This window comes from Capra hircus, chromosome 11 (genome assembly GCF_001704415.2).
Source record: "Capra hircus breed San Clemente chromosome 11, ASM170441v1, whole genome shotgun sequence".
NCBI lineage: Eukaryota > Metazoa > Chordata > Mammalia > Artiodactyla > Bovidae > Capra > Capra hircus.
Genome location: NC_030818.1, coordinates 71729483 through 71753521, shown reverse-complemented (window position 1 = coordinate 71753521; position 24039 = coordinate 71729483). Strand labels below are relative to the sequence as shown.

At 38.9% G+C, this 24039-nt stretch overlaps 1 protein-coding gene across 1 annotated transcript; it reads left to right on the top strand.

Annotated features, from left to right (window-relative positions):
* On the top strand, positions 15–21397 carry SLC4A1AP (solute carrier family 4 member 1 adaptor protein). The gene is made up of 14 exons (XM_018055494.1): positions 15–861; positions 1072–1264; positions 2666–2788; positions 3639–3699; positions 4033–4172; positions 9184–9344; positions 10430–10499; positions 10883–11069; positions 14272–14383; positions 15058–15295; positions 17078–17164; positions 17830–17897; positions 19417–19486; positions 21020–21397. The coding sequence occupies exons 1-14, from the start codon at positions 202–204 to the stop codon at positions 21067–21069; spliced, it is 2220 nt and encodes a 739-aa protein (XP_017910983.1). The 5' UTR covers positions 15–201; the 3' UTR covers positions 21070–21397.

Here is a 24039-nt window from a genome sequence, read left to right as displayed (position 1 = left end):
CTTTTTCTTGTTTTCCTCTTACTACAACTTCCAGGGATAACTCGCTTCTTCACAAAGCTCTGGGTCGTAAAGGATCAACTCCACTATCGCTGCTAGAGAAGCGTCTGGAGGCTGAAGAGAGGGAGACGTGGAGAGGAATGTAGAGACCCGAGGAGGGTGAGGTTTCCCAGGGACAGATTTTGAGGCTGCTCCTGATTGAGGATGGCTGATAGTCCCTCTCAGTCCGAGCCGCTGGCTTCGCCGGAACTCGATGACGACTTCAAGAAGCCAGCCCTGCCGATGTCCCCGGCGGCGCGGAGTAAGGCCCCGGCCAACAATCCTCCAAACCCGGAGGAGGTGAAGGAAGGGCCCACGGCGCTGCCAGACTCTGATTCCGGGGAGCCGGATGTCCCGCCGGCCCTGCCGGACAGCAGGGAGACTAGGGGTCCAGCGGAGGAGCAGCCGCGGCCCCACACGGTGGCTCCTTCCCTTGGCGGCCCGTCCCGGGCTCCCCCTTACCGAGAGCCGCCGTGGGGCGGCCCCACCACAGCCCCCTACAGCCTCGAGACACTAAAAGGCGGCACCATCCTGGGCACCCGCAACTTGAAAGGACTGAGTTGCTGCCTTTTCGGGAGGCTCCCTAGCTGCGACGTGTGCCTGGAGCATCCTTCGGTGTCTCGCTACCATGCCGTGCTGCAGCACAGGGTGTCCGGCCTCGATGCAGAAGGCGACGGCCACGGGCCTGGCTTCTATCTCTACGATTTGGGAAGCACCCACGGCACTTTTCTCAACAAAACCCGTATCCCACCCCGCACCTATTGTCGGGTCCACGTCGGACATGTTCTTCGCTTTGGAGGCAGCACCCGGCTCTTTCTTCTTCAGGTAAGTAGAAAACCTTAGAATTGAAATCTCTGGAGCCCAGTCGGGTGCGTTCCTGAGCTCCTTAAGTTTTCCCTGAGAAAGGAGATTGTCCTTTATGAAAGTGCGGGAATCTGGCTTCTCATCTCCAGACGTCTTTACGCCTTGTCTTGTTTCTGAAAGTGACTTCAGCCATCCTAAACTCTAAAAGAATTCTTTCGCTTGATTCATCAGGGACCAGAGGAGGATCGAGAGGCAGAATCCGAGTTGACAGTAACGCAACTGAAGGAACTGCGCAAGCAGCAACAAATGATGTTGGAAAAGAAGATGCTGGGAGAAGACTCAGATGAAGAGGAAATGGATACCGCTGAAAGAAAGGGAAATACTAGTAGTCAGGACGATGAAATGGGCTGCACCTGGGGAATGGGTAAGGCATTAAAACTGCTGCCAGAGGTTAATAAATCCGTTTCTATTGGCATAGTTAATTTTTAAAAATCATACAGCTTTCATGACTCTTTGAGAAAGATGAGGCAAATACAGTTTGCACATAGGTTACCAAAACTTAGATTTATTAATTTTTCTGATGCCAAAAAACTGAATTATGGGCCTAATTGATTTCTTTTCATGTGTTTTACAATGCATTCCCTTGTTCAAAACTCTTAGCGTATAGTTTAACAATTAAAGTTTATTTCATTAATTAAGTACTGATTATCGCTAGAGGGAGTAAAACTACATTCAATCAAATAAAATGGGATATTATCTAATACAGGAGTTCTGTCGAATTTTTTGTACTTTGTGTAAACACCCTGAAATGTGAAATATCTAATCAGAGGCATAAATTGAATTTTCCATAACACCAGACATTTTGGCGGATAGGTATTCAGGAGTGGAGTCTGAAAAGCTGGATGACCATAACTGTGTTGTGGGAAGACAGATAAATCTTATGAAATTACTTGTGGTAAGTGCCAAACAAAAGCTGGAAACCACTAGTATGTTGGACTAAGGGTTCAGAGAAGGGAGCAGCCCCTGAGTACCTAGACCTGCACCATCCAGTATGGTCATCATCAGCCACACTGGGCACTTACGGGGTGGCTAGTCCAAACTCACATGTGCCGTAAAGGTAAAATACACACTGGGTTTCAAAGGCTTAGTGTGAAAAACGAATGTAAAATATCTCATTCATAATACTTTTATTTTGATTACATCATAATTTCACCTGTTTCTCTTATGTTTTTAATGCAGCTACTGGAAAATGTAAGATTGCATATATGGTTTTCGTTATAATGCCTGTTGGGCAGCACTGACAGAACTTTGGGACAGTGCATAAGTTTATAAACAGAAGGGTTTTAAGCTGGGAATTGAAGGAAAGGAAAAGAAGCCCTTAGGAAACTGAGCATTGGGACGATGTCCAGGGCAGGGATTGATTTTTAAGGAAGTTCCGAGTAGATCAGTCTGTTGGTGGATATGATAAGTACTGGGAAATTATATTGAAGACAGTGTATAAGACCAGGCTATGAGAGAATGAGAATGCGGGACTGAGGAGTTTAGATTTTTCTTTTTTTGCATAGAGAATGTGGTAGGCAGTCTTGCTTTTAAAATACATATAGTGATGGAGAACAAAAGTAAGTTGCCATGAAAACAAGTTTTAACTTGTCACACAATGTAGAAAACCGAAGATGTTCAAAATGATGTTTTTGTGCTTGTTCTTCGCCACCCCCACCTTTCTTTTCATCACTGGGAACCTATCTTTGTGCGGCCTAAAAGGATAGTGACTGCCAGTCAGATAGTCTCTTATGTCTGATTGTCTTTGCTTTCTTGTATCCTGCAGGAGAAGATGCTGTAGAGGATGAGGCTGAAGAGAACCCCATTGTCTTAGAGTTTCAACAGGAAAGGGAGGCTTTTTATATAAAGGATCCAAAAAAGGCTCTCCAAGGTTTTTTTGACCGAGAAGGTGTGTATACAGATTTTGACCCTGCTGGTAAAAATGTATCCACAAGAGGGTGCTTTTCTAGATCTTCAAGTACTTAGAAATGCTGTATTTTATCTATCGTCCTCCTTGTTCAGTTCTTGCCTGTGTGGTCAGTTGCTTCAGGTTTATTTTGGAAATTGTAAAAATTCTGTTAGTCTTTTTTAACATCTTGGAAAAAGGAAGTACTTTTTTCCAACTCATCTTATCCTTCTCAGAAGACAGGACAGGAGTGGTTGGAAGACTGACCCAGTTTGTTACAATTTCTTTGTTTCTAATTCCCCTGTTCTTTTCTCATTCTTAGCATGGATTTCCACTTTATGTGATTTAAAGATTGTTTCCATTAAAAAAACAGTTAAAACTGGAATAAAGGCTTTGAGATAATAATTTAAAAAAGAACATTTCTGCAGAGAATTGTTTCAGTAGATAAGCTTTTAGAGAACATTTATATATTTGTGTGTGTATGAGTATAAATATATACATATGAACTGTTTGCATTCTTCACTTAATAGTTATTATACTTCTAAAAACTAAGCAACTGTGACAAGTTAACATTAAGTCTACAACTTACAAGTGTGAAAGCTTCTATTTAGTGGACAAACCCGTGTGTGGAGACTCGATTGTTTTGAGTTTGCAGTTCTCTGTCTCAAGCTCATCCTAATTTTATTATCAGACAATAATTCTTAGGAATAGGAAGTGAAATGCTTTGAAATTTAGTGTTCAGTGTGGTTTGAGACCTTTGTATTCTTATTCAACCTCTGCTCTCTTTTCCCTTTGTATCAACTGGTAATTTTCAGATGCTATTAAAATTGTTTTGTCTTTCTTCTTCCCACAGGAGAAGAATTAGAATATGAATTTGATGAACAGGGTCATAGCACTTGGCTCTGCAGGGTGAGGTATGTTCTTTTCTCAGTAACATCAATTTCTGGAAAGTGGCTAATTTCAAGTTTAATTTATGGTTACAGACAACAACCCAAAGGGCAATTTTAGTCTTTTTCAGACTATTCATGAATTTGGGGATTGATAGTTTAGTAACACATTGGGGTTATTGAGGGATGGGTAAAAGGTGTAAGGAAAAGAATTGAAATTCAGCTTTGGCAAGATAAAACAAAATGAACTGAGAAATTAAAAAGCTATCTCAAAAACATGACTGTTATCATAAAGTATTAATGTTTTTCATGAGACTTGGAGCTTAGTTCTGTGCTTAAATCTCTCCCATACCAATGCAGATTACCTGTGGATGATTCAACTGGAAAACAGCTAGTGGCAGAGGCCATTCACTCAGGAAAGAAAAAAGAAGCAATGATTCAGTGCTCACTGGAAGCTTGTCGAATCCTCGATACTTTGGGATTGCTGCGGCAGGAGGCGGGTGAGTATGTGGGGACTCTCCCTTTTTAAAAAAAAAGATGGATAGAAGGAAGGAAGATTGAACACATAAAGTAATAAAACCTCTTTTTAGGGGAAAAATGTAAATTGTACAGAATTCTATGAAATGAGAAGAAAAACATTCTCTATCTCTTCAACCAAAGTTAACCTTTGTTTATATTCTCCTAGACATTATCTATAGACATGTGTTCAGAACTAGAACCTTTAACAAAATACAAACACTCATAGCAAATGCATTTATATTTATACTCTTTTGTGACTTTAAAAAATTTTTATTTATTTTTGGCTGCAGTGGGCCTTTGTTGCTATGCGCAGGCTTTCTCTAGTTGCAAAGAGTAGGGGCTACTCTCTGATTACAGTGTGCGGATGTCTCATTGCGGTGGCTTCTTTTTTTTTTTGCGGCACCGGCTGTAGACTGCTGGCTCAGTAGCTGTGGTACACAGGCTTTGTTGTTCCATGGCATGTGGGATCTTCCAGGACCAGGGATCAAACTCGTGTCCCCTGCATTGCAAGGCGGATTCTTAACCACTGGACCACCAGGGAAGCCCTTTTTGTGACTTTTTAGCATAGAATGTATCATGGATAGTTTTTATATTGTTGCATTAAATTTATCTTATTTGGGTAATTTTTATATCATTGCATTAAAGTTGCCTTATTTTTTAAAAAATTTGCCATGTAATTATTTTTTTTTAATTTTGAAGTTACTCTTTATTATGGCAAAGTAAGTTACATATACTTTAAAACTACCAAAGTCTTAGAATATACCTGTTCTTGTCCTGCCCCTCTCCAGTCTTTGACTCTAGAAGGCCTTTAACTCTTTCAATTATTTCTTCTGGCATTTAAATATATCCATATGTCTAATCCAATATCTTGTAATAACCTGTAAGGGAATATAACCTGCAAAACAAAAATGAATTACTATGCTGTATACCTAAAACTAATTGTGTTATAAACCAGCTATACTTCAATAAAAAAAGTTTAAAATTTTTCATATTTCTAAAAAACATGAGCATGCTATTTTTAGTCATGTAAACATTGACTGTAACAAGTATTTAATGTTTACAAGGTTATGTTTATGCAAATATTAATTACAACTGAGCAGTTTTTTTTTTTTTTTTCTACAGTTAATAATTGTGTTTGTGTGTCATGTGTTTGATTTTTTTTGGTACCTCTTTCTCATTCTTCCCACACATTTCAATAACCTTCTAGTGTGTTTTTCCATATGGTCAATTATGTTAAGTAATTTGTCAGTTCTGATTTATTGGGAGACATTTCTCCTGAAGAGCACTCTTCTTTTAAGGATGCCTGCTGCAGAACAGTAATCTAGGGCTTCATTTGCTATATTCCTTGAGATTTCCTTTCTTTTTATTTAGGGTTGGATTTTCTGTTTCATGATTCTCATATTTCTTGGTTTATTCATTTGTTTCAGTGGGACACATCTTTCTGTAGTTTTAGCAGGTTAGGAAGCTGGTACCAACGATAAGGGCATGGATGGTAATAATCTTCAGTGCAGCTCACATCTTTCATTTTTCTTGCTCTACTGTTGTTTTGGTGGACATCCTCTAGTAGATTCCTAAGAAAGGATAGATAGCAAGTCAACTTTATTAAACTCTCCACTCTGTAAAATTATTCTGGCTTTACTTTTGGTTAATAGTTTGGCTGGGAATAGAACTCTAAATTGGAAGTAATTTTCCTTCACAACTTTGAGGGCATTGCTCTTATATGACAGGACTGCTATTGAAGTCCTAAACTATTCAGGTTACTGATCTATTATATGTTATCTTTTTTCCCCTCCTCTCACTAGAAGTTTGTAAGAGTTTCCCTTTGTTCTTAAAGTTCTGAAACTTAACTATGATGTACCTTTCTGTGGGTTTATTTTTATCCATTTCCCTGGGTACTTGTTGGATCTGTTTGATCTGGAAATCTGGACAGTTCAGGAACATTTTGGGAATTGTGCCATTCCCTCATTTTATCTTTCTGTTCTTCAGCATTTTGTTTGTTAGATATTGAACCTCTTGGCCTGGTTGTCTATGTTTCTTTTTTCCCTTCTCTGTCCTGTTTCTGTGTCTCTTGTTCTTTCTGGGATATTTCTACAACTTTCTTTTTGTATTTTGCTATCAAGATTTCAATTTCCAAAGCTCATTTTGTTCTTTGGATATTCGTTTTTAAAATGTAATATGCCATTGTTGTTCATGGATTATTAACATCTCATCTATCTGCTAATCTCTTTTCTCCAGGTTGTTTTTTCCGTTTATTTGATGTCTATCCTGTATGGTAGAGGTCTTTCTCAGGTATCATGTAGTTCTTAGTTGTAAAAACTACTTAGGGACAAAAAAGGTGATGAGCAGCTTGGAATATATAGGTGGGGCTATTTAAGTTTGAGGAACACTATAGAAGGATGTGGGTGGGCATTTTGCAGGGAAGCTCCTGATGTAAGTATCTTTAGATTTTCCTTTTTCTGCTGGTAAGATTCCCCAAAGAGTACTCCTCAGTCTCCTGCATGAAGGGAGAGGACTGGCTGCCAGCATTCCTGGACCTATGTGGTAAAGATAGCTGAGCATGTTCTCAACATTTAGCCATTTTCAGGACAGTGCTAGCTTTTGAACATAGTACCCATGCTCTCAACTATACTAGTCAATCCATAGTTCAAAGACTTTCTATCTTAAACTCTGGGTTTTTCCTGGGGGTGGGAAGGAGGTGAGTAGGTGGGGTAGATGATCTGTTTCTCCATCAGCTTTTACTCAGGCCTCTTTATTTTGTCACTGCTATCCAGCCCCAGTTCTAGATCCTTTTGAGGATTCTGTAGTATGATCAGATTGGTTCTGTTTTTTCCCCTCTGTTGGGTTAGGATTCATTTTTTTTTTTTTTAGTTTTGCTAAGTTAGTTTCCACTCATCTGTCTGCTTTCTAATTTCCAAAAATGTGGTGTTGTTGCTGTCCCCATTCCTATTCTTCCTGTCTTTGTAGATTAGTGCCTTTAAAAAAAGATCTCTTTGCTGCAGTCTTAGTGGGGTATGGGGAGAGAATGAAATTAGATATGTGTGTTCAGTATACCATCTCAACTTGGAAATTACCAGGTTTATTATTAATAAGGACTGTTTTGTTTGCAAATAATAGAAACCTAATGAAAACTCATATGGGGAAAATGTTATTGGCTATAGAAGCTGGGAAGAGTAACTCACAGGACTGAAGAAAGAACTGCGTGAACCAGGGCTGCAAGTTCTGGAAGCAAAACTTAGTGCTGTGAAACCAGAACTTGGTATCCTGAGGACACATGCAACCTGTATATGTGTATCTGTATGTCTGTCTCATGAGTGCATGGTTTTATTTTGCAGAGAGATTCTAACCCTATGCGGAAAAGCTGGATGCTTACAGCCCTGGATTTGTATCTTCTGTCTGTAATAACCTCATTGGAAAGAGAGCCTCTTTTTCTCCTATATCTAAATATAACTCTGGGGGAAAGATTCTCATGAATCTGGCTGTGGTCACATGACTATACCTAATCTAGATGGAATGGGAGAAGAATTTTCTAGAGAAAGAGGGCACTTTTACCACACCCCAGGGAGTAAGATGACAGTAGGATAGATAGAAACTTAATGGCTACCGTAGTCCTGTGCTGATGGACTTCCTAGATTTTCATTGTTATAATGTTGCATTGATAAATATGGTATAAATTCCTTATAAATAGAATTGCTGGATTAATTGCATCTTTAATGTTGATGGATGTTGTAAGATTGACCATCAAAAACATTGTGTCAGTGTGCATTCCCACCAACTGTTTGAGAGTCTGTTTCCCCATATCCTTACCAAGTGAAAGTGAAAGTGTTAATCGCTCAGTTCAGTTGTGTTTGACTATTTGTGACCCCATGGACTGTAGCCCACAGGCTCCTCTGTCCATGGTATTCTCCAGGCAGGAATACTGGAGCAGGTTGCCATTTCCTTAGACATTATTAATCTTTTTATGTTCTTTCTAGTCTAATATATGCTTCCCTTGTGGCTCAGCTGGTGAAGAACCTGCCTGCAATGCCGGAGATCTGGGTTCAGTCCCTGGGTTGGGGAAGATCCCCTGGAGAAGGGAAAGGCTACCCACTCCAGTGTTGTGGCCTGGAGAATTCCATGGACTGTATAGTTCATGGGGTCGTGAAGAGTTGGACACAACTGAATGACTTTCACTTTGAGTCTAATATGTATGAAATGGCATCTCATTATTTTAGTTGGTGTTTTTTAATTGTTAAAAAAAATGTTTGACATCTTTTTAAATGTTTGTTGGCCATTTGTATTTCTTTTCTGTGAACTACTTTGATTATTTTTAAGATTTTCTTTTGGATTATTGGCCCTTTCCTCATTTATTTTTTTCCTTTTTCACTAGTTGATTTTTGAGAGCTTTTGCTCATTAAATAAATTAGTTCTTCCTTTGTTTGTTTTAACTTTTTTATTGTGGTAAAACATACATATCATAAAATTTACCTTTGTAAGCATTTTTATGTATACAGTTCAGTGGCATTAAATGCATTCATGTTGTATAACCATCACTACTATCCATCACAGAACTTTTTCTTCATCTCATACTGAAACTTTGTACCCATTAAATAGTAACTTCCTATTCTTCCTCCCTCCAGCACCTGGTAACCAGTGTTGTACTTTGTCTCTATGAGTTTGACTAGTTTAGGTACCTCTTGTAAATGGAATCAGGCAATATGTGCCCTTTTGTGTCTGGTTCATTTCACTTTTAATAATGTCTCCAAGGTTTTCTCATTTAGTCGCTAAGTCGTGTTGGATTTTTTGAGAGCCCCCATGGACTGTAGCCCTCTAGGCTTCTCTGTCCATGGGATTTTCTGAGCATGAATACTGTCCTTTGTTTTTATATGTATTTTGGCAGCTTGTTGAGTCCTCTCTTTTAATAATCGGTGGTGGTATTTTAAGTTGCTTGCCTACTTGCCTTCTTTCTTTTTATTTTATTTATTTAATTTTATCGTTTATTTTATCTACCTCTAGTTTCTCGGAAAAGGAAAGCCAAGAACTGGGAAGATGAAGACTTTTATGACAGTGATGATGACACATTTCTCGATCGGACCGGCCTTGTTGAAAAGAAGCGTCTGAATCGAATGAAGAAGGCTGGGAAGGTTGACGAGAAGCCAGAGACCTTCGAATCACTGGCAAGTTTTAGTTATAGAAGGAGCTGTGATAGTATTATAAATAATGTATTATTTATGTTTGTTTTTAATTTTTAAAGCAGTAGCATTGAAATCTGGTAGTGAAGTATATTTTTGTGATCTGTAAGTTTGATGGTAATAAACAACCATTTAGTCTTATCCAAGTTGGAAAAAAGTTTGGCTTGTTGCTAGAAACTGTGTCTACCTCTAGGTGGGTAGTGATCGATTAATGAGCATTCTTTGGATATGATCTTACCATATCTTTGGATATGATCTTTGGAAAAAGAAAAGGGAAAAGTTCCAAATTGTGACATTCTGAGGTACAGTTGACCTTGGCTTTTGGTAGTCAAGAATTTTGAAAGGAATTTTTGGGGAGTATAGTTCTGGTAATATAGGCACACCTCAAAGACATTGTGGGTTCAATTCCAGACCACTGCAATAAAGTGAATATTGTAATAATGTGAGTCACATGAATTTTTTGGTTTCCTGGTACATATAAAAGGTATATTCACACTATGCTGTAGTCTCTTAAGTGTGTAGTAGTACTATCTCTAAAAAAATAGTATATATTTTAAAAATACTTTACTGCTAAAAAATGTTAACCGTCGTTCTATCAATGCAGAGTTGTGACAAATCTCTAATTTACAATATCTGCAAGTTGCAAGTAAAGTGAAGCTCCATAAAATGAGCTTTGCTTATAGTCTTAAACAGTGTGTCCTTCATGAAATTATCATAAAGTGGCCTGCATTTTCACTATATTAATTAGTATTCAGAGTTTAAAACATTACTCAATGTCTAGCTTTTTGATTCATCAATGAAAACAAATGCTTTGGGTTCTTTTGAGTAAAATAAAATCTGTGTTTTGTACATTCCTTCTATTTAATTCTTGGTTTTTTAATTCAGGAATCAATTCAGTTAGAATTAAATAAATGAAAAATGTTAACTCCATGAGCAGATTTAAATGCACTTCTGAATTAATCCTCTTAAAACTTGTCACAATAATGAAAATAAGAGGAAGAAGTAAAGGAAAGCTACCATATTTTGAAAGATATAAAATGTATGCTAACCCTGTTAATTTGGTGTTATAGGTTGCGAAGTTAAATGATGCTGAAAAGGAACTCTCTGAAATTTCTGAGAGACTGAAAGCCTCCAGCAAAGGTAAGGGAGTGACTCATTTATTGAGAGCAACACAAACATTTATTGAGTGTCTACTGTAGTGCACTTTGCTAGGTACTAAGGCTGTATTGGTTAGTAAGATATAACAGATATGGAGCCTTTCTAAGGAGCAACATAGAATTTTAGAACTACAAAGAACATTATAAATTATTTGTTTCAACCTTTTTATTTAATAGATGAGGAGAATGAAGCCCACTGAGGCAAAGTGACATTCTAAGATCTGGTACAACCAGTTTCCTTATTCCTAATATCAGTATCATCCTCTATCCAGCTTCAAGTTAGTGACCTCTCTATGGAAACTTGGGCCGAATTTTAAACTATTTTCAGCCATCTTTCTGAACACGTATTATCCCTTTCTTGGACAGCTCTGTCAGAGTCACCGTCTCAGGACTCTTTAGATGCGTTCATGTCAGAAATGAAGTCAGGGAGTGCATTAGATGGTGTGTCCCGGAAGAAACTTCATCTGAGAACTTTTGAACTGAGAAAAGAACAGCAGAGACTTAAAGGGTTGATAAAGATTGTAAAGCCAGCAGAGATTCCAGAACTAAAAAAGTAAGTAAGTCTTAGTTATACTTGAAATTTTAAATAAGCATGTTTACATAGATACCATTCTGAATTATATCTTTGTTTCTTAGCTAATCACTTTGGACTAGAAATAGAATATAAGAAACTCTTTAAAGCACAAAAGGCAGTGATTTTGAAATGGGTAAAAATACATTTTATTTGTGAAATGTAAACTTCTACAAGATTTTTAAAGAAAACTGTATTGATTCCAGTTTCATTGGAGGGCTCTAAATTTTTACTTAATCTTTTAGTGCAGAGTAAACTTCTTTAAAAAGCAGAGACATTACTTTGCCAACAAAGGTCTGTCTAGTCAAGGTGATGGTTTTTCCAGTAGTCATGTATGGATGTGAGAGTTGGACTATAAAGAAAGCTGAGCACCGAATAATTGATTCTTTTGAACTGTGGTATTGGAGAAGACTCTTGAGAGTCCCTTGGACTGCAAGGAGATCCAACCAGTCCATCCTAAAGGAGATCAGTCCTGGGTCTTCATTGGAAGGACTGATGTTGAAGCTGAAACTCCAGTACTTTGGCCACCTGATGCAAAGAGCTGACTCATTTGAAAAGACCCTGATGCTGGGAAAGATTGAGGGCAGGAGGAGAAGGGGATGACAGAGGATGAGATGATCGGATGGCATCACCGACTCAATGGACATGGGTTTGGGTAGACTCCAGCAGTTGGTGATGGACGGGGAGGTCTGGCATGCTTCAGTTCAGGGGGTCGCAAAGAGTTGGACACGACTGAGTGACTGAACTGAACTGAAACTTCTTTAAAAAATAACATGCACAAAAGGCTAATTTCCCTAATATATAAGGACCTATCCACCCAAGAGACAAATGGGCAAAAGACATCAACTGAAAGTCCATTGAAAAAGAAATACAAATAACTCTAACTATATAAAAAGAGAAACACAATTACTATACTTATGAATGAGAAATACAAACACTACAATGTATTACCATTCTTATCTGTGATTTTTAAACCACAGATGAAAAGATGTGAGTACAGATTGTCATTTTAATGCCTGTATCTGTCATTCTCAAGAACAAATTGATAACTCTTTAGTGTATTTAAATACTTTTTAAAAGTGGAATCTGTTCCTTTAAAGGGGGGATAAAGCACAATCTGAAGTTGATTTTATCATTAACTTTGGTTTCAGGGGAATTACTGGACACAAATGTTATTTGAATTACGTTATTGATAGGTGGTAGATTAGCACTAGAGTTCGACTTCCTAGGTTTCATTCTCAACTTTGTCAATTTTGGGGAATTTTTTTTATATATACATAAAGCATCATTTTGTTTATAAAGTAGATTTGGAGTCTATCAGTAGTTTAGCTTGACAGTTGGTCATAAATTGTACATAAATGTTGTTTTTTTAAAATTCATTTTTATTTGGAGGATATTGCTTTGCAATATACTTTTTGGGAATTTTAAGGCAAGTTATATAACTTCTTTGATCTTTACTTTCCTCTTTAAATTAGAAGAAATGAGGTTGCAAAGATTAACTGAAAAGCACTTAACAATGTGCTGGCATATATGTATTGTCATCTTGTCATAATTTTTACTGTCACTGATATACTTAGCAACTATTTGTGGAATTGTTTTTGTGGAGCAAAGGTAAAAACTCAGGAACTATAGTCCAGAGCAAACAAATTAACAATGAGTTTCAATTCCAATTCTATAATCCTTTAATCTGCTAAGTCAGCTCTGCGAAGTAGTCCAAGCTAGAAGACAAACATCAGCTTCCTTCAGAACCTCCCCTCCTACTGTCTCTCTGTGTCTTCAGTTTCTCCTCCCTTTCTTACTTTAGAAAATAAAGTAAGAAAGAACTGCTTTAGAAAGCATCTGGCCTTCAGATGCTGTGTATCTTCTCCCTCATCTTCTCACTTGAGAGTTGAACTTCTAAACTTCCTACCTAATTCCATTTCTCCTCCACCCACAAGGAACTCTTGATTGTGATTCCATCTTCTACTTTTTCATCTCCTTTGGGAGTCTTTGTGTGTCCTCCATGCCAGCCAGGCTATTTAATGGAGCTGAGAAATATCTGTGTTGCTCTTGCCTTTGCTTTCCTGTGCTTCCTGACACTTGTGGGGAGGGGATATGAGGGATGTTTGACAAAGCATCTTTAAGGGCAGGCAGGCAGGATTTCCTCCGGTGGCCTTATTAAGGCAATGGGTCTGTCTCAGTAGAGAAAGGGGGAGAGCACCTCGGAGGGGGGAAGACTAGGTAAAAGAAGGCAGGGTTGGAACTGGGGCTTCAGTCGAGCAGAGTAATCCGTTTCTTGTATGGGTCCCTGTGAATCAAGAGTGCCAGTGCTGTCCTTATGTTTCAGAATGCAGGGTTGTCCTCTCGTCATGCAAAGAAAGCATAGGGCCTTCTTCCCTCTGTCTCCTCATGCTCTCTTGTCCCTGTCACTTTTGCCTACTCTTGGAGTGTCTTGTCAACTCAACTGCTGTCCTTTTTGTTTTGCTTTGTTCTTTTTTTCCTTGCATCTTTTCTAATTTTTACAATCTCTTCTTTTTGCTCTTCCTTAGCTTTACCCTCAGGTACTTAGCTTTTAAAACTATATTCAGCCAGTGAGAACATTGACAGCTCACCAGCTATGGGGTCTTTCATTAAGTCTTTGTCAGGATATCCTCCCTCCCACCCCTTACACACATACTTTTTTTTTTTTTAAACTTCTGTGCTCAGAGCTGTTGTGTGTGATTATGATAAGTGTGGCCTCCAGGTAAGTAAGGTATTGAGTCCTTTTCAGAGGTTGTTGGAAAATAGAGCTTTACACCATGGATCCGTCTCCTGCCACTTAGTGGGAATGGGTCATGTCTATGTGTACTGGCATGTTATGAATAAGTAACATACAGGTAATACCCAGGTCAGTGTCCTTTGCCACTGACCTGTGTACTGTATGTATCATTTTATGAATGTGAAGTCAGATAGCATGTTGTAAATTAAGCACCTTGTAAATTACTAGACTGCAGTAGCAGCTTCATCTGACCCTTAATAGCTCTGTGTCTGTGGTGTCCATTCAAACTCTGCTGGCCTGAATCCCTCTTCATTGGTGTATGAGTAAGTGTTTACTATATGGAAAGTTTTGTTTTGCCAAAAGTTTCTTTCTCATGGTATTTTTAGATAAAACCTTGGCCTCACTGGGATATATATATATATATATAAAATTATTCTTTCTTTCTAGAATTGAAAGTCAGGCTACAGATGGAAAAAACAAAGCTAAAAAGCTCACATTGCCTCTCTTTGGTGCCATGAAAGGAGGAAGCAAATTCAAATTAAAAACGGGAACAGTAGGGGTAAGTTGTAGGTCAAGGTCTTGAACTTTTAGCTCTTGAGTTATCCTGAGCGAATTTTTCTCTTTTCTTTTCAAAACTCAATGACTCATCGCACAGTAATGTGAAAAGAGGCTGTGGACTTGGTACGATCACGTCTTTTCCAGGAGGTGGTTCTTGGATTTTTCTCTTCGGCCTAGGGTTATCAAGAATTGATGAATCGGGACTTCCTGGTGGTCCAGTGGTTAAGACTCTGTGCTTCCAATGCAGGGGGTGTGGGTTCGATCCCCGGTTGGGATCTAATATCCTACGTGCTGCCCAGCTGAAAAGAAAAAAGAATTGATGAATTGATTCATGTGTTTGCATGTAACTGATTTTTGAATTAGAATACCAGTTTATTAATTTGTGATCAATGTTGCATTTAAGAAAGAGTCTCCTGTGGTTTTTTGGGTTTTATTTTCCTGGTGGATAGATGCTATAATATTCAGACTCAGCTAACACTTGTTAGTAACATAATCTATATACCTGGTTCTGTCATATGGATTTTCTTCCTTCATTTAATCCTTCCATCACTTTATGAGACCTTCCCTGGTGGCTCAGATGGTAGAGGATCCCCTGCTAATGTGGGAGACCTGAGTTCGATCCTGGTCATACGGTAAAGCTGCTTGTTCATGGATTTTTTTTTTTTCCCCTCATAGAAGTTACCCCCCAAGCGTCCAGAACTCCCTCCAACTCTAATGAGAATGAAGGATGAGCCTGAAGTAGAGGAGGAGGAAGAAGAGGAGGAAGAGGAAGAGGAGAAAGAAAAGGAGGAGCGTGAAAAGAAGAAAATGGAGGCTGGAAGCAGTAGTCTGCAGCAGGAGACAGAGCCGGAAGAAGCAGCACAGGAGATGAGTCCTCCCGCAGACTTCACATGTTCTAAAGAAACAAACCATGGTAATGTCTTCTCTCTCCTTCCTGTGTTGTGCAGGGGGCATCTGCATTCATCATGCATAGGTTTGAAAAAGCAAAGACAGCCCTTGCTTATGCATTTTGACTTTGTGACACTTTGTGATAATGTGATACAGCTGACTGTAACATACCTTCCTGGTCTTTCTTTGATTGCCAGTTCTTATTTATTCTCACTGCAAAATATGGGCGAGTATTTCCAGAGTGTTCCAGAATTACTAAAAGTTGAAAGCTATGGAATCTGAAACCTCAACGGCTGTGGAGCAGTCCTGAGCTGCTGCCACTCTGTGACTGGAGGCTGGTGGAACAGGGTGGATGGCGGGGCCTGACCAGGTGGTCTCAGGAAAAGCCTTGCCTTAGTTATTTTTCCCCCATAGAGGCTAAACATAATTGTTTCTGCAGCTTGTACTTCTCAGGAAACATCATACCTCATTCATCTTTTGCCACAGTACCTGGCCGAGAGCCTGACATGTAGTTTTCACCTACATCAGCAAAGGGCTAATGAAAAATGTAAAAGAGGAAATTGATTGGTTTTTAAATATTAAATATAATTTCTTCTGCTTATAAAAGGCATATATGTTCATTTTAGAAACTTTGGATCATACATAAAAGTCCAAAGAAGAAAAGAGGAATCTGCCACCCCTAGATATTATTGATTATCTTTTTAATAGCCCCTTAACCCTTGTCATCTGCAGGGGTTGTTTTCCTGCAGGTTTGTTGAACTGCTTTGCAAGATTAAGACTGCAGAGAAAAAAGGGAACATTAGGAAAAACAAAAAACATTGGCAGTAAGCATGTGGAAATGTGTACATACGGACTTCCAAAACCAGGCATGTCCATGTGAAAACACCAGGCCTGCCTGGTATTTTTAAGTTACTTTCAGCTGTTTTAGGCGCAGAAAAGTTACTGTTTCCTCATCTATGAGAAGTAAATCTTTTGTTTTTGCATTTTCCTTTGTTATTGGCACCGTGCTTGGCCTTTTCAAAAAAGGCAGTTTTATATACTTTTTTTAGCATCTAGTCTTTGATTCATTCATTATAAGGATGATACATAAGCAGCATTATAGGGGAGCAGTAAGTATTGTATTTTTTTGTTTGTTTGTTTGTTTAAGGGCCCAAAGCAAATGTGTGTCTAAAAATAGCCGATTACAAATTTTGGTTTATAAGATACATTAATTAGTAAAGGAAGTTGATTAGGGGTTACTCCAGGCATTCATTTATTTATTAATTTACTTATTTATAAAGCAACATTGGGGTCATATTGTACATGATATTTTATAATCTATTTTTTTCTATGTCTTAAAAAAATATTCTTTTAAGTGTGGTTTTTAATAAGGGGCAAAGTGGTCCATCACATGAATGTGCCATAATTCATGTAATCAACTCTATATTATTATGGATGTATATTTTTATTAATTTTTGCTATTATAAACATGCTTGTATATAATAAATCTTGGTGCTCATCTTTATTTTCTTTGAATATATTCCTTGAAGTAGAATTTTTGGTTAAGAAATATGACCTTTTTTCAGGCTTTCAATAGGTATTGCTAAAAAGTTTTGCCTCAGAGATGCCCAGTTTTTGAAGTAGAAAATTGGTGGTTCTCTGTTAGACATCTGGAGGCACGTTTATTGAAAACATAATTAAGCTTATTGAAGCTAATGATAGTAAAACTGGATGATTATGTATGTACTTAGCTTTTCTTGCTTTTGCTTTCTTGGGTCCCCACCACAAATTAAGTTAATACAGTATGCTTTGGTTCTGCATTTTATAGAAAACATGTCTCAACTCAGCCAAGTGGAACAGAATAAAGATTGCCAAGAGATCAGTGAAGCAGCTGCATCGTGTGAGGAGCCCTCAGGCAAGTGGAACAGTGACTCTTCTGCTGCTCCTCACACGGGCAGCCAACTGGTGTCAGAGATGGGGTGGAAGCTGAACTGCGGGCACAGACCTGGGGTCGATGCTGCTGCCAGCGCCATGGACAGAGTCGGAATATATGAGAGGTGTCTATTTGGTGCCATCTCATTTGTCCTTCTTTTCCTCCTCTGCCTCCTGGGGTTCCCCCCCAACCTACAAAGCACCCTAATACCTTCATTTTCCTCTGGCTCTGCAAAGCCCTCTGCAATTTTACCTCTCCCAGAGTTGAGTATGTGCCTATCATGAGGATAATTCCAACATTCTTAAATTGGTTGAAAGATTGGCTTATTAAAAGGACTGTTTTTTTTCCCTGTTTTTTTTTTTCTGGTTTTAACTATAATGATTAAACTGTAAAATAGTAAAGTCACTCCATTTTCCTTTACCTTTTCAAAAGGTGTGATTAAATTCAAGCTTAGGATTTGAAAACTAAGGTTATTAATGAAGGGACAGTTCTTTCTTTATATAGTCTTTACAATAGTTAGAGTTTTTAAGAATTAGATTATGATGCTTTCTTCAATAATTATAATACTGTTTAAGGAGGAATTTTTCTTTTTTATTTTTCTGAACTAGCCATCGCCTCTTTTTTTTTTTTTCTTTTTCATAAATTAGCATCAAAGAATGAGAATGAGAAAAGCAGAGATGAATTCAAGAAAAAGAAAGCTCCTGGTCCAGGCAAAGTAAGTATTTTAGTCATAATCTTCACTTTTGAAGGTAAAAATGAATCCCTTTGTCATGAACCATATCCAGAAGAGTGAATCCAGGGGCTGTCTTAGCAGAATTCCCAGATGTCTACTACTCTTTCTTCTAGAAATCTGGGCTCTTTTTTTTTTGAATTTTTATTTTTTTAACCTGTGGTGGAAATCTTTGTATTAATATATCAGTGCAGTGAGAGCTTCCTACTGTGTGAAGTGAAGTGAAATAAAAGTTGCTCAGTCATGTCCAACTCTTCGCGACCCCATGGACTGTCCATGGAATTCTACAGGCCAGAATACTGGAGTGGAAAGCATTTCCCTTCTCCAAGGGATCTTCCCAACCCAGGAATCAAACCCAGATCTCCCCCATTGCAGGTGGTTTCTTTACCAGCTGAGCCACAAGGGAAGTCCAAGAACACTGGAGTGGGTAACCTATCCCTTCTCCAGGCGATCTTCCCGACCCAGGAGTTGAACCAGGGTCTCCCGCATTGGGGGTGGATTCTTTACCAACTGAGCTATCAGGGAAAAGCCCTCCTACTGTGTGGGTGTACTCAGTTGAACCAGTTCCCTACTAACGGACACTTGGGTTCTTTCTAGTCTTTTATTGTAACAGTGCTATAGTGAATAACCTTAATGTATATATAACTGGGTTAGGATAATGTAAGTGCCCAGAAGTGGAATTGCTAGGTTGTGTCAGGAGGTCCACCCTCAGGCTGGGTAGTTTCACAAGAGGCCTCATATGACCCAGCATGTGATGGAACTTTCAACTGTGGTGTATTACATCATTCATATGAATACTGAGCACAACCAGCAAAGGGAAAAGGCACGTGGAGTGAAGTCTGGGAACCAGGTACAGACTTCTAAGGGTCCTTTGCCAGCAGCCACATAGGCTGTGCTTAGTTTCCTTCACAACAAGTGACAACTTGTGGAACCAGAGAAGCTCATTAGAGACTCAGTCCCCAGGACTGGTACTGGGGGCTGATCACATAGTAATCCTGCCTGGCATCTACCCAAATTCCATTGTCCTAAAAGGAAAGCAGGTGTTCAGCATAAACCACATTGTTTTTATAGTTTTGGCTCAGTGGGCCACTCTTGTCGGGTAGGGTAGTGGGAACCCTCCTGAAATCCAAGTTCCCAGATGCCAGCCAACAAGTCTTTCACACAGGCCCTTCAAAGGGTAACAGTTAGGCTGCATTGTTAACTTTTTTGCACCTGGATCAAAAGGCAGATGTCAAATTTTCCTTTCTGGGGTTAGAACTCTCACCTGCATTGACTGCCTCTTTTAGAAAAAAATGCCACTCTCACTGGCTGAAAATAAGCTTGTTAAAGCTTTATGGAAAAAAAAAATCAAGATTCAGAGAGAGAGTGACCTCCCATTTTTGGTTACTTATGTCAAGATCATTAGTGGAAACTGTTCTCTCAATTTTTGTTTGCTAACAAAGATAGGGACAATAGTTCTTAGAGTTAAAATTCTTTTGAATAAAATAACATCTTTTCTTTGCAGGTTCCACTGATACTTTCCTCCAAATATCCAGAAGATGACCCAGATTACTGTGTGTGGGTCCCACCTGAAGGTAGATGGTTTTTACTTTTCTTTTACTCTAAGATTTATTTATTTAGGTTTCAGAATAGGTAATATGTACTTAACTAAGAGTATATAGTAGAAAAGTCTCCCTTTGGAGGAATAGGTAGATATTTGATGAGACTAGGAAATTACTGTAAATTTTTTTAAAAGTATGAGTGATATTGAGTAATTTTTAGAGAAAGTCCTTATCTTCCAGGAATATTGTACCGTATAGAAGTGTTTGCAGATGAAATGATAGCTGGGACTTGCTTAAAATAATCCTGTGGTGGAGGATGAGGAGAGACAGAGGAGGGGCAATAGATAAAGCAGGATTTGCCACATACTGATAATTGTTGAAGCTGAGTTCTGGGTACATGGAAATTCATTATATTTTTCTCTTTACTTTTATGTATGTTTTAAATTTTCTATAAAGTGGCAAAAAAAAAAGTATTCTAGCTGTGCTTTAGCTACTCAGTTTTTTTCCTTTAAAGACAATCAAATATCAGTTTCTTATCACTTCTTATAAACATTATATAAAATACCTTTGAAAGCAATAAAATTTCATCATTTTTTTTTTAACATAATTGGAAGCATATCCTATACCTTACTGTTTTGCACTTAACAGTATATGGAAATCCTTCCATAGCTGCTTACAGATTTCTTTTCTTTTTTTATGGTAACATAGTTCTTTTTTCATGGTATGGATATATCGTTAACGTATTTAACCAGTTCCCTCAATGTATATTTGCTGTCTTTCCAGTCTTGTGCCATTACAAATAAGTCTACAATAAGTAACTTCTAATAAGTATAATTTTGCAAGTGTAGACGTGCACTTGTAGAAAACAAACTCATAAAAGTCAACACATTGGAGCAGAGGCTATGAACATTTTTAAGATAGTATAAATAGCATTCTATAGGGATTGTACTAGTTAATGTTCATACATACACTCTTAAGGCAATATAGGGCTTCCCTGATAGCTCAGTTGGTAAAGAATCCTGCAATAAAGGAGACCACGATTCCTGGGTTGGGAAGATCTTCTGGAGAAGGGATGGGCTACCCAGTCCAGTATTCTTGGGCTTCCCTTGTGGCTCAGCTGGTAAAGAATCCACCTGCAATGTGGGAGACCTGGATTCGATCCCTGGGTTGGAAAGATCCCTTGGAAAAGGGAAAGGCTACCCATTCCAGTATTCTGGCCTGGAGAATTCCATGGGGTCCCAAAGAGTTGGAACGACTCAGTGACTTTCACTTAAGGCAGTGTATGAGATACTTGTTTCCCCATGTACTTACCACAAGTTGCTTTTTCTGTGGGTTGGGTTTCTAATATGCTAGCAATTAATAGAAATGTAGGTACTAAAATGCTTGCTTTTTATTTGCTGGTAAATGTTAGAGTAGTGGTGAAAAGACTGTAGTTTGAAATTATATACAAAAGGTCATATTTCTATTTGTTTTACTTTTTGGCCCACTGATGACTGGATATCTTTTCCCTCCTGACTTGGAAATGTGAATATCTATTTTTCTTTGTTTCTTTTTATGCTGATATAGGCCAAAGTGGAGATGGCAGGACCCATCTTAATGACAAGTATGGGTATTGATTGCTTCTGAATCTTAAAGGAAGACCTTGTGGACCATGTGACATGGGATATTTAGGATAATATATCAAGTTGGATGTCCGGAGAAGGAATTCAGATGCTCATTTGTAAAATCTGGTGACTGGCATTTTCTTCTGTACTCCTAGCTTCCTAAATTTACCTACCTATCTGATTCTCTTGAATTTGATATTTATGTTTAAAAGTGTTTGTGTATGTATGTAAAAAGGAACCATATATTTTGAGAATGAGTAAAGTGAGAGACATGAGTCTATTAAAGTAAGAAGTACTTTAAAAGAAGTACTATTAAAGTAAATGTCTCATGTTTATTTAAGGCCACAATGTCTTTCTTAAGCTTTAGGGACTATGCTTTTACTGAGCAATAGGGTTCTTTCGTCAGATGGGCTCTAGGATTCACTGATAATTGCCTCCTCAAGTAAGTGCCAAAATAGGAGGTCATGCCAGGGCATAACCCTGGGTTCTCTGTGATTCTTGGAACTAAGAATAGATACACAGTGGGGGTTTCCTACTCCCTCCCACTGTAAGCTTCCTGCCAAGTCTGAGGACAAACCCTGGCTTACCAGGACACAGTTCAGGAACATGTAGCACACCTCATGCACTCAGGCACCAGGTGCTGATAGAAACTCAGCCCTCTGAGTATCCTGGACTCTGACCAATCAGGTTAGTCACTCCTCCTGTGGAAAGGTGCACATAAGGTCACAGAATGAAAAGCTGGATGTCTTCTGCCCACTGTGGGGCTTCTCGCCTCTGTAACGAGGGGAATAAAAGTTCCTTTCTCTCTGGAAACATGAAATGCAGAACTATGTCTATTTCCACTCCCACTTCTCATCATTAGTGCCTCTTTTCCACAGGAAAGGAAAGCCTAAGAGTGGAAGCAAGGTGAAAAACCTGTGGATTAGGCTGGAGGCAGACATAGTAAGCAGGCAGGAGAAAGGCTGTGGCCCAGAGAGGGGGAGTGGATGAGGTGTGGATTCTGCGGGATGATGGGGTGGGCAGGAAGCCATAATGAGAAACTGCAGTCACCCTGACAGATGTCTGGTCTGCTAAAAATAAGTCTGACTTCTCATAAAACAATACCAATATTGCCATTAAGAGAAAATACTATTTTGGACTTCATTTAGACCAACAGATAAGAACTTAATGTAAGGAGTGACTGGGATTTTGGGAGCAGAGTGGCCGTGCCACTGTAGATCTAAATAGTGGACTAATCCGGATCACTGATCTTCAAAGGTAAAACTCTTTATTTAAACAAAATTGCATGTGCAGTCCTAATACTTGAACAGTTAAAAACATACCTAACTCTGGTTGAGTTGAAGGCATCAGGATTGGATGTACACACATACATACACCTACATGATATCTTCCTCTCCTCACTCTGCTCTCACAGTGACTTTGAGGAATCCTTAGGTGCTTCACAGAGCACAGTCTGCTTTAGGAAGGCAGATTTCTAAATGTTTTGGGAATAGTAGGTACGGTCCTATGTCTGGAGAGCATGAGAGCAAGTAGGACTCCATTGACCAAAATAAAATATAAACATGTAACTTGTACAATTAACATCAGTGTTCAAAAGACCTGCACATGGATCTTAGCTTCTTTTTATCAAATAGGAGGCTTTGGGGACATGACTTATATTCCTTGAGCCTCAGTTGTGTCATGTTTGAAGCCGGGACAGTAATGATTGGGTTTATTCTAGGATCAAATGAGACCATGTAGACAGATGTGCTTTACACAGGTTTGAAGATACTAGTAGCTGTTATTCACCACGAAAAAGATCATAACATCTGGGCTGACTTATCTGTGAGAGACTGGATCGTATCAGTGATGCACCACTGTAGCTGCTTATTAGAATTACCTAGGAAAATTTTAAAAGTTTTTGATTCCAATTCTTGGATCCCATGTCAGATCAATCTTTGGCTTCCCAGGTTGTCCAGTGGTTAGGCCACTGCACTTCTGCTGCAGGGGACACGAGTTCAATCGGGGACTGAGATCCCATATGCTGCGTGGTGTGGCCAAAAATAAATCAGAATCTCTGGGTCAGTCCCTTTTAAAAGCAGTCCAGGTGATTTTAATGTACAACCATAGAGAACCTCTGAAGCAGAGTTGGCAGACCATTTTTTTTTTTTTTAATTAATGGCCAGGTATTTTAGACTGGCACACCATGCAATCTGTTGTGACCACTCAGCTCTGCTGTTGGAGTGCAAATGGCTTAGACAGTATACAATGAATGAGTGTGACTGTGTTCCAATAAATATTTACTCATAAAAACAGGTGGTAGGCCAGGCTTGGCCCAACCTCAGCTCTAGGCTAATTCACTTTTCAGGGTCTCATCAGATTCAAGATGTTCCTTACAACTTCTTTAGGATATTTGAAAAGTTTCTAATCAAAAGGCTAATTACCTGCTCCTGCACTATATGGGTTGTAGTTTTTTGGTTACCAGAAATCAAACTGATCCAGTGTCCTTTTCACAGAAATGGAGGCAAGGTTATTAGACATTACAAAAAATATTGTTAACACCAAGAATTCAACAGGTTATCTGTGAGCAGGGTGTCCCTGCTCTACTCTTGTGGCCTCAGGAATTCTGCGTCATATCTGCCTCTGTATTTAAAGAGCAATGGGAAGCCACTGGGGTATCAGTGATAGTGAAATGGTCAGATTTGGGTCTTTAAAAGAACACTCAAGCTACCCGTCGGAGGAAGGATAGAAGAGGAAAGAGGATGCAGGAAGACCAGTCAGGAGTCTGCTGCAGAGATCCAGCTGAAAGACGATGGCAGCTTGAATTAAGTGGAGATCAAGACGCAGAGACAGAAAGGGGTCTTTGCAACAATTTAACAAGTAATGTGGCTGAGATTGAGTGATGGATTGTCTGGGAGTGAAGGGGAAGGAGGCTGGAGGGTAATTCCTCAGTCACTAGCTTGTACATCTGAATGGCTGATGCTGTTTGCTGAGATGAGGGGA

Bases quoted from the DNA above. Each gene is read 5' to 3' on its own strand.
- SLC4A1AP (XM_018055494.1), top strand. From the start codon at position 202: ATGGCTGATAGTCCCTCTCAGTCCGAGCCGCTGGCTTCGCCGGAACTC. The intron at 10,500-10,882 runs GTAAGGGAGTGA...TTTCTTGGACAG, and splicing joins ACTGAAAGCCTCCAGCAAAG to CTCTGTCAGAGTCACCGTCT. The intron at 15,296-17,077 runs GTAATGTCTTCT...TGCATTTTATAG, and splicing joins TTCTAAAGAAACAAACCATG to AAAACATGTCTCAACTCAGC.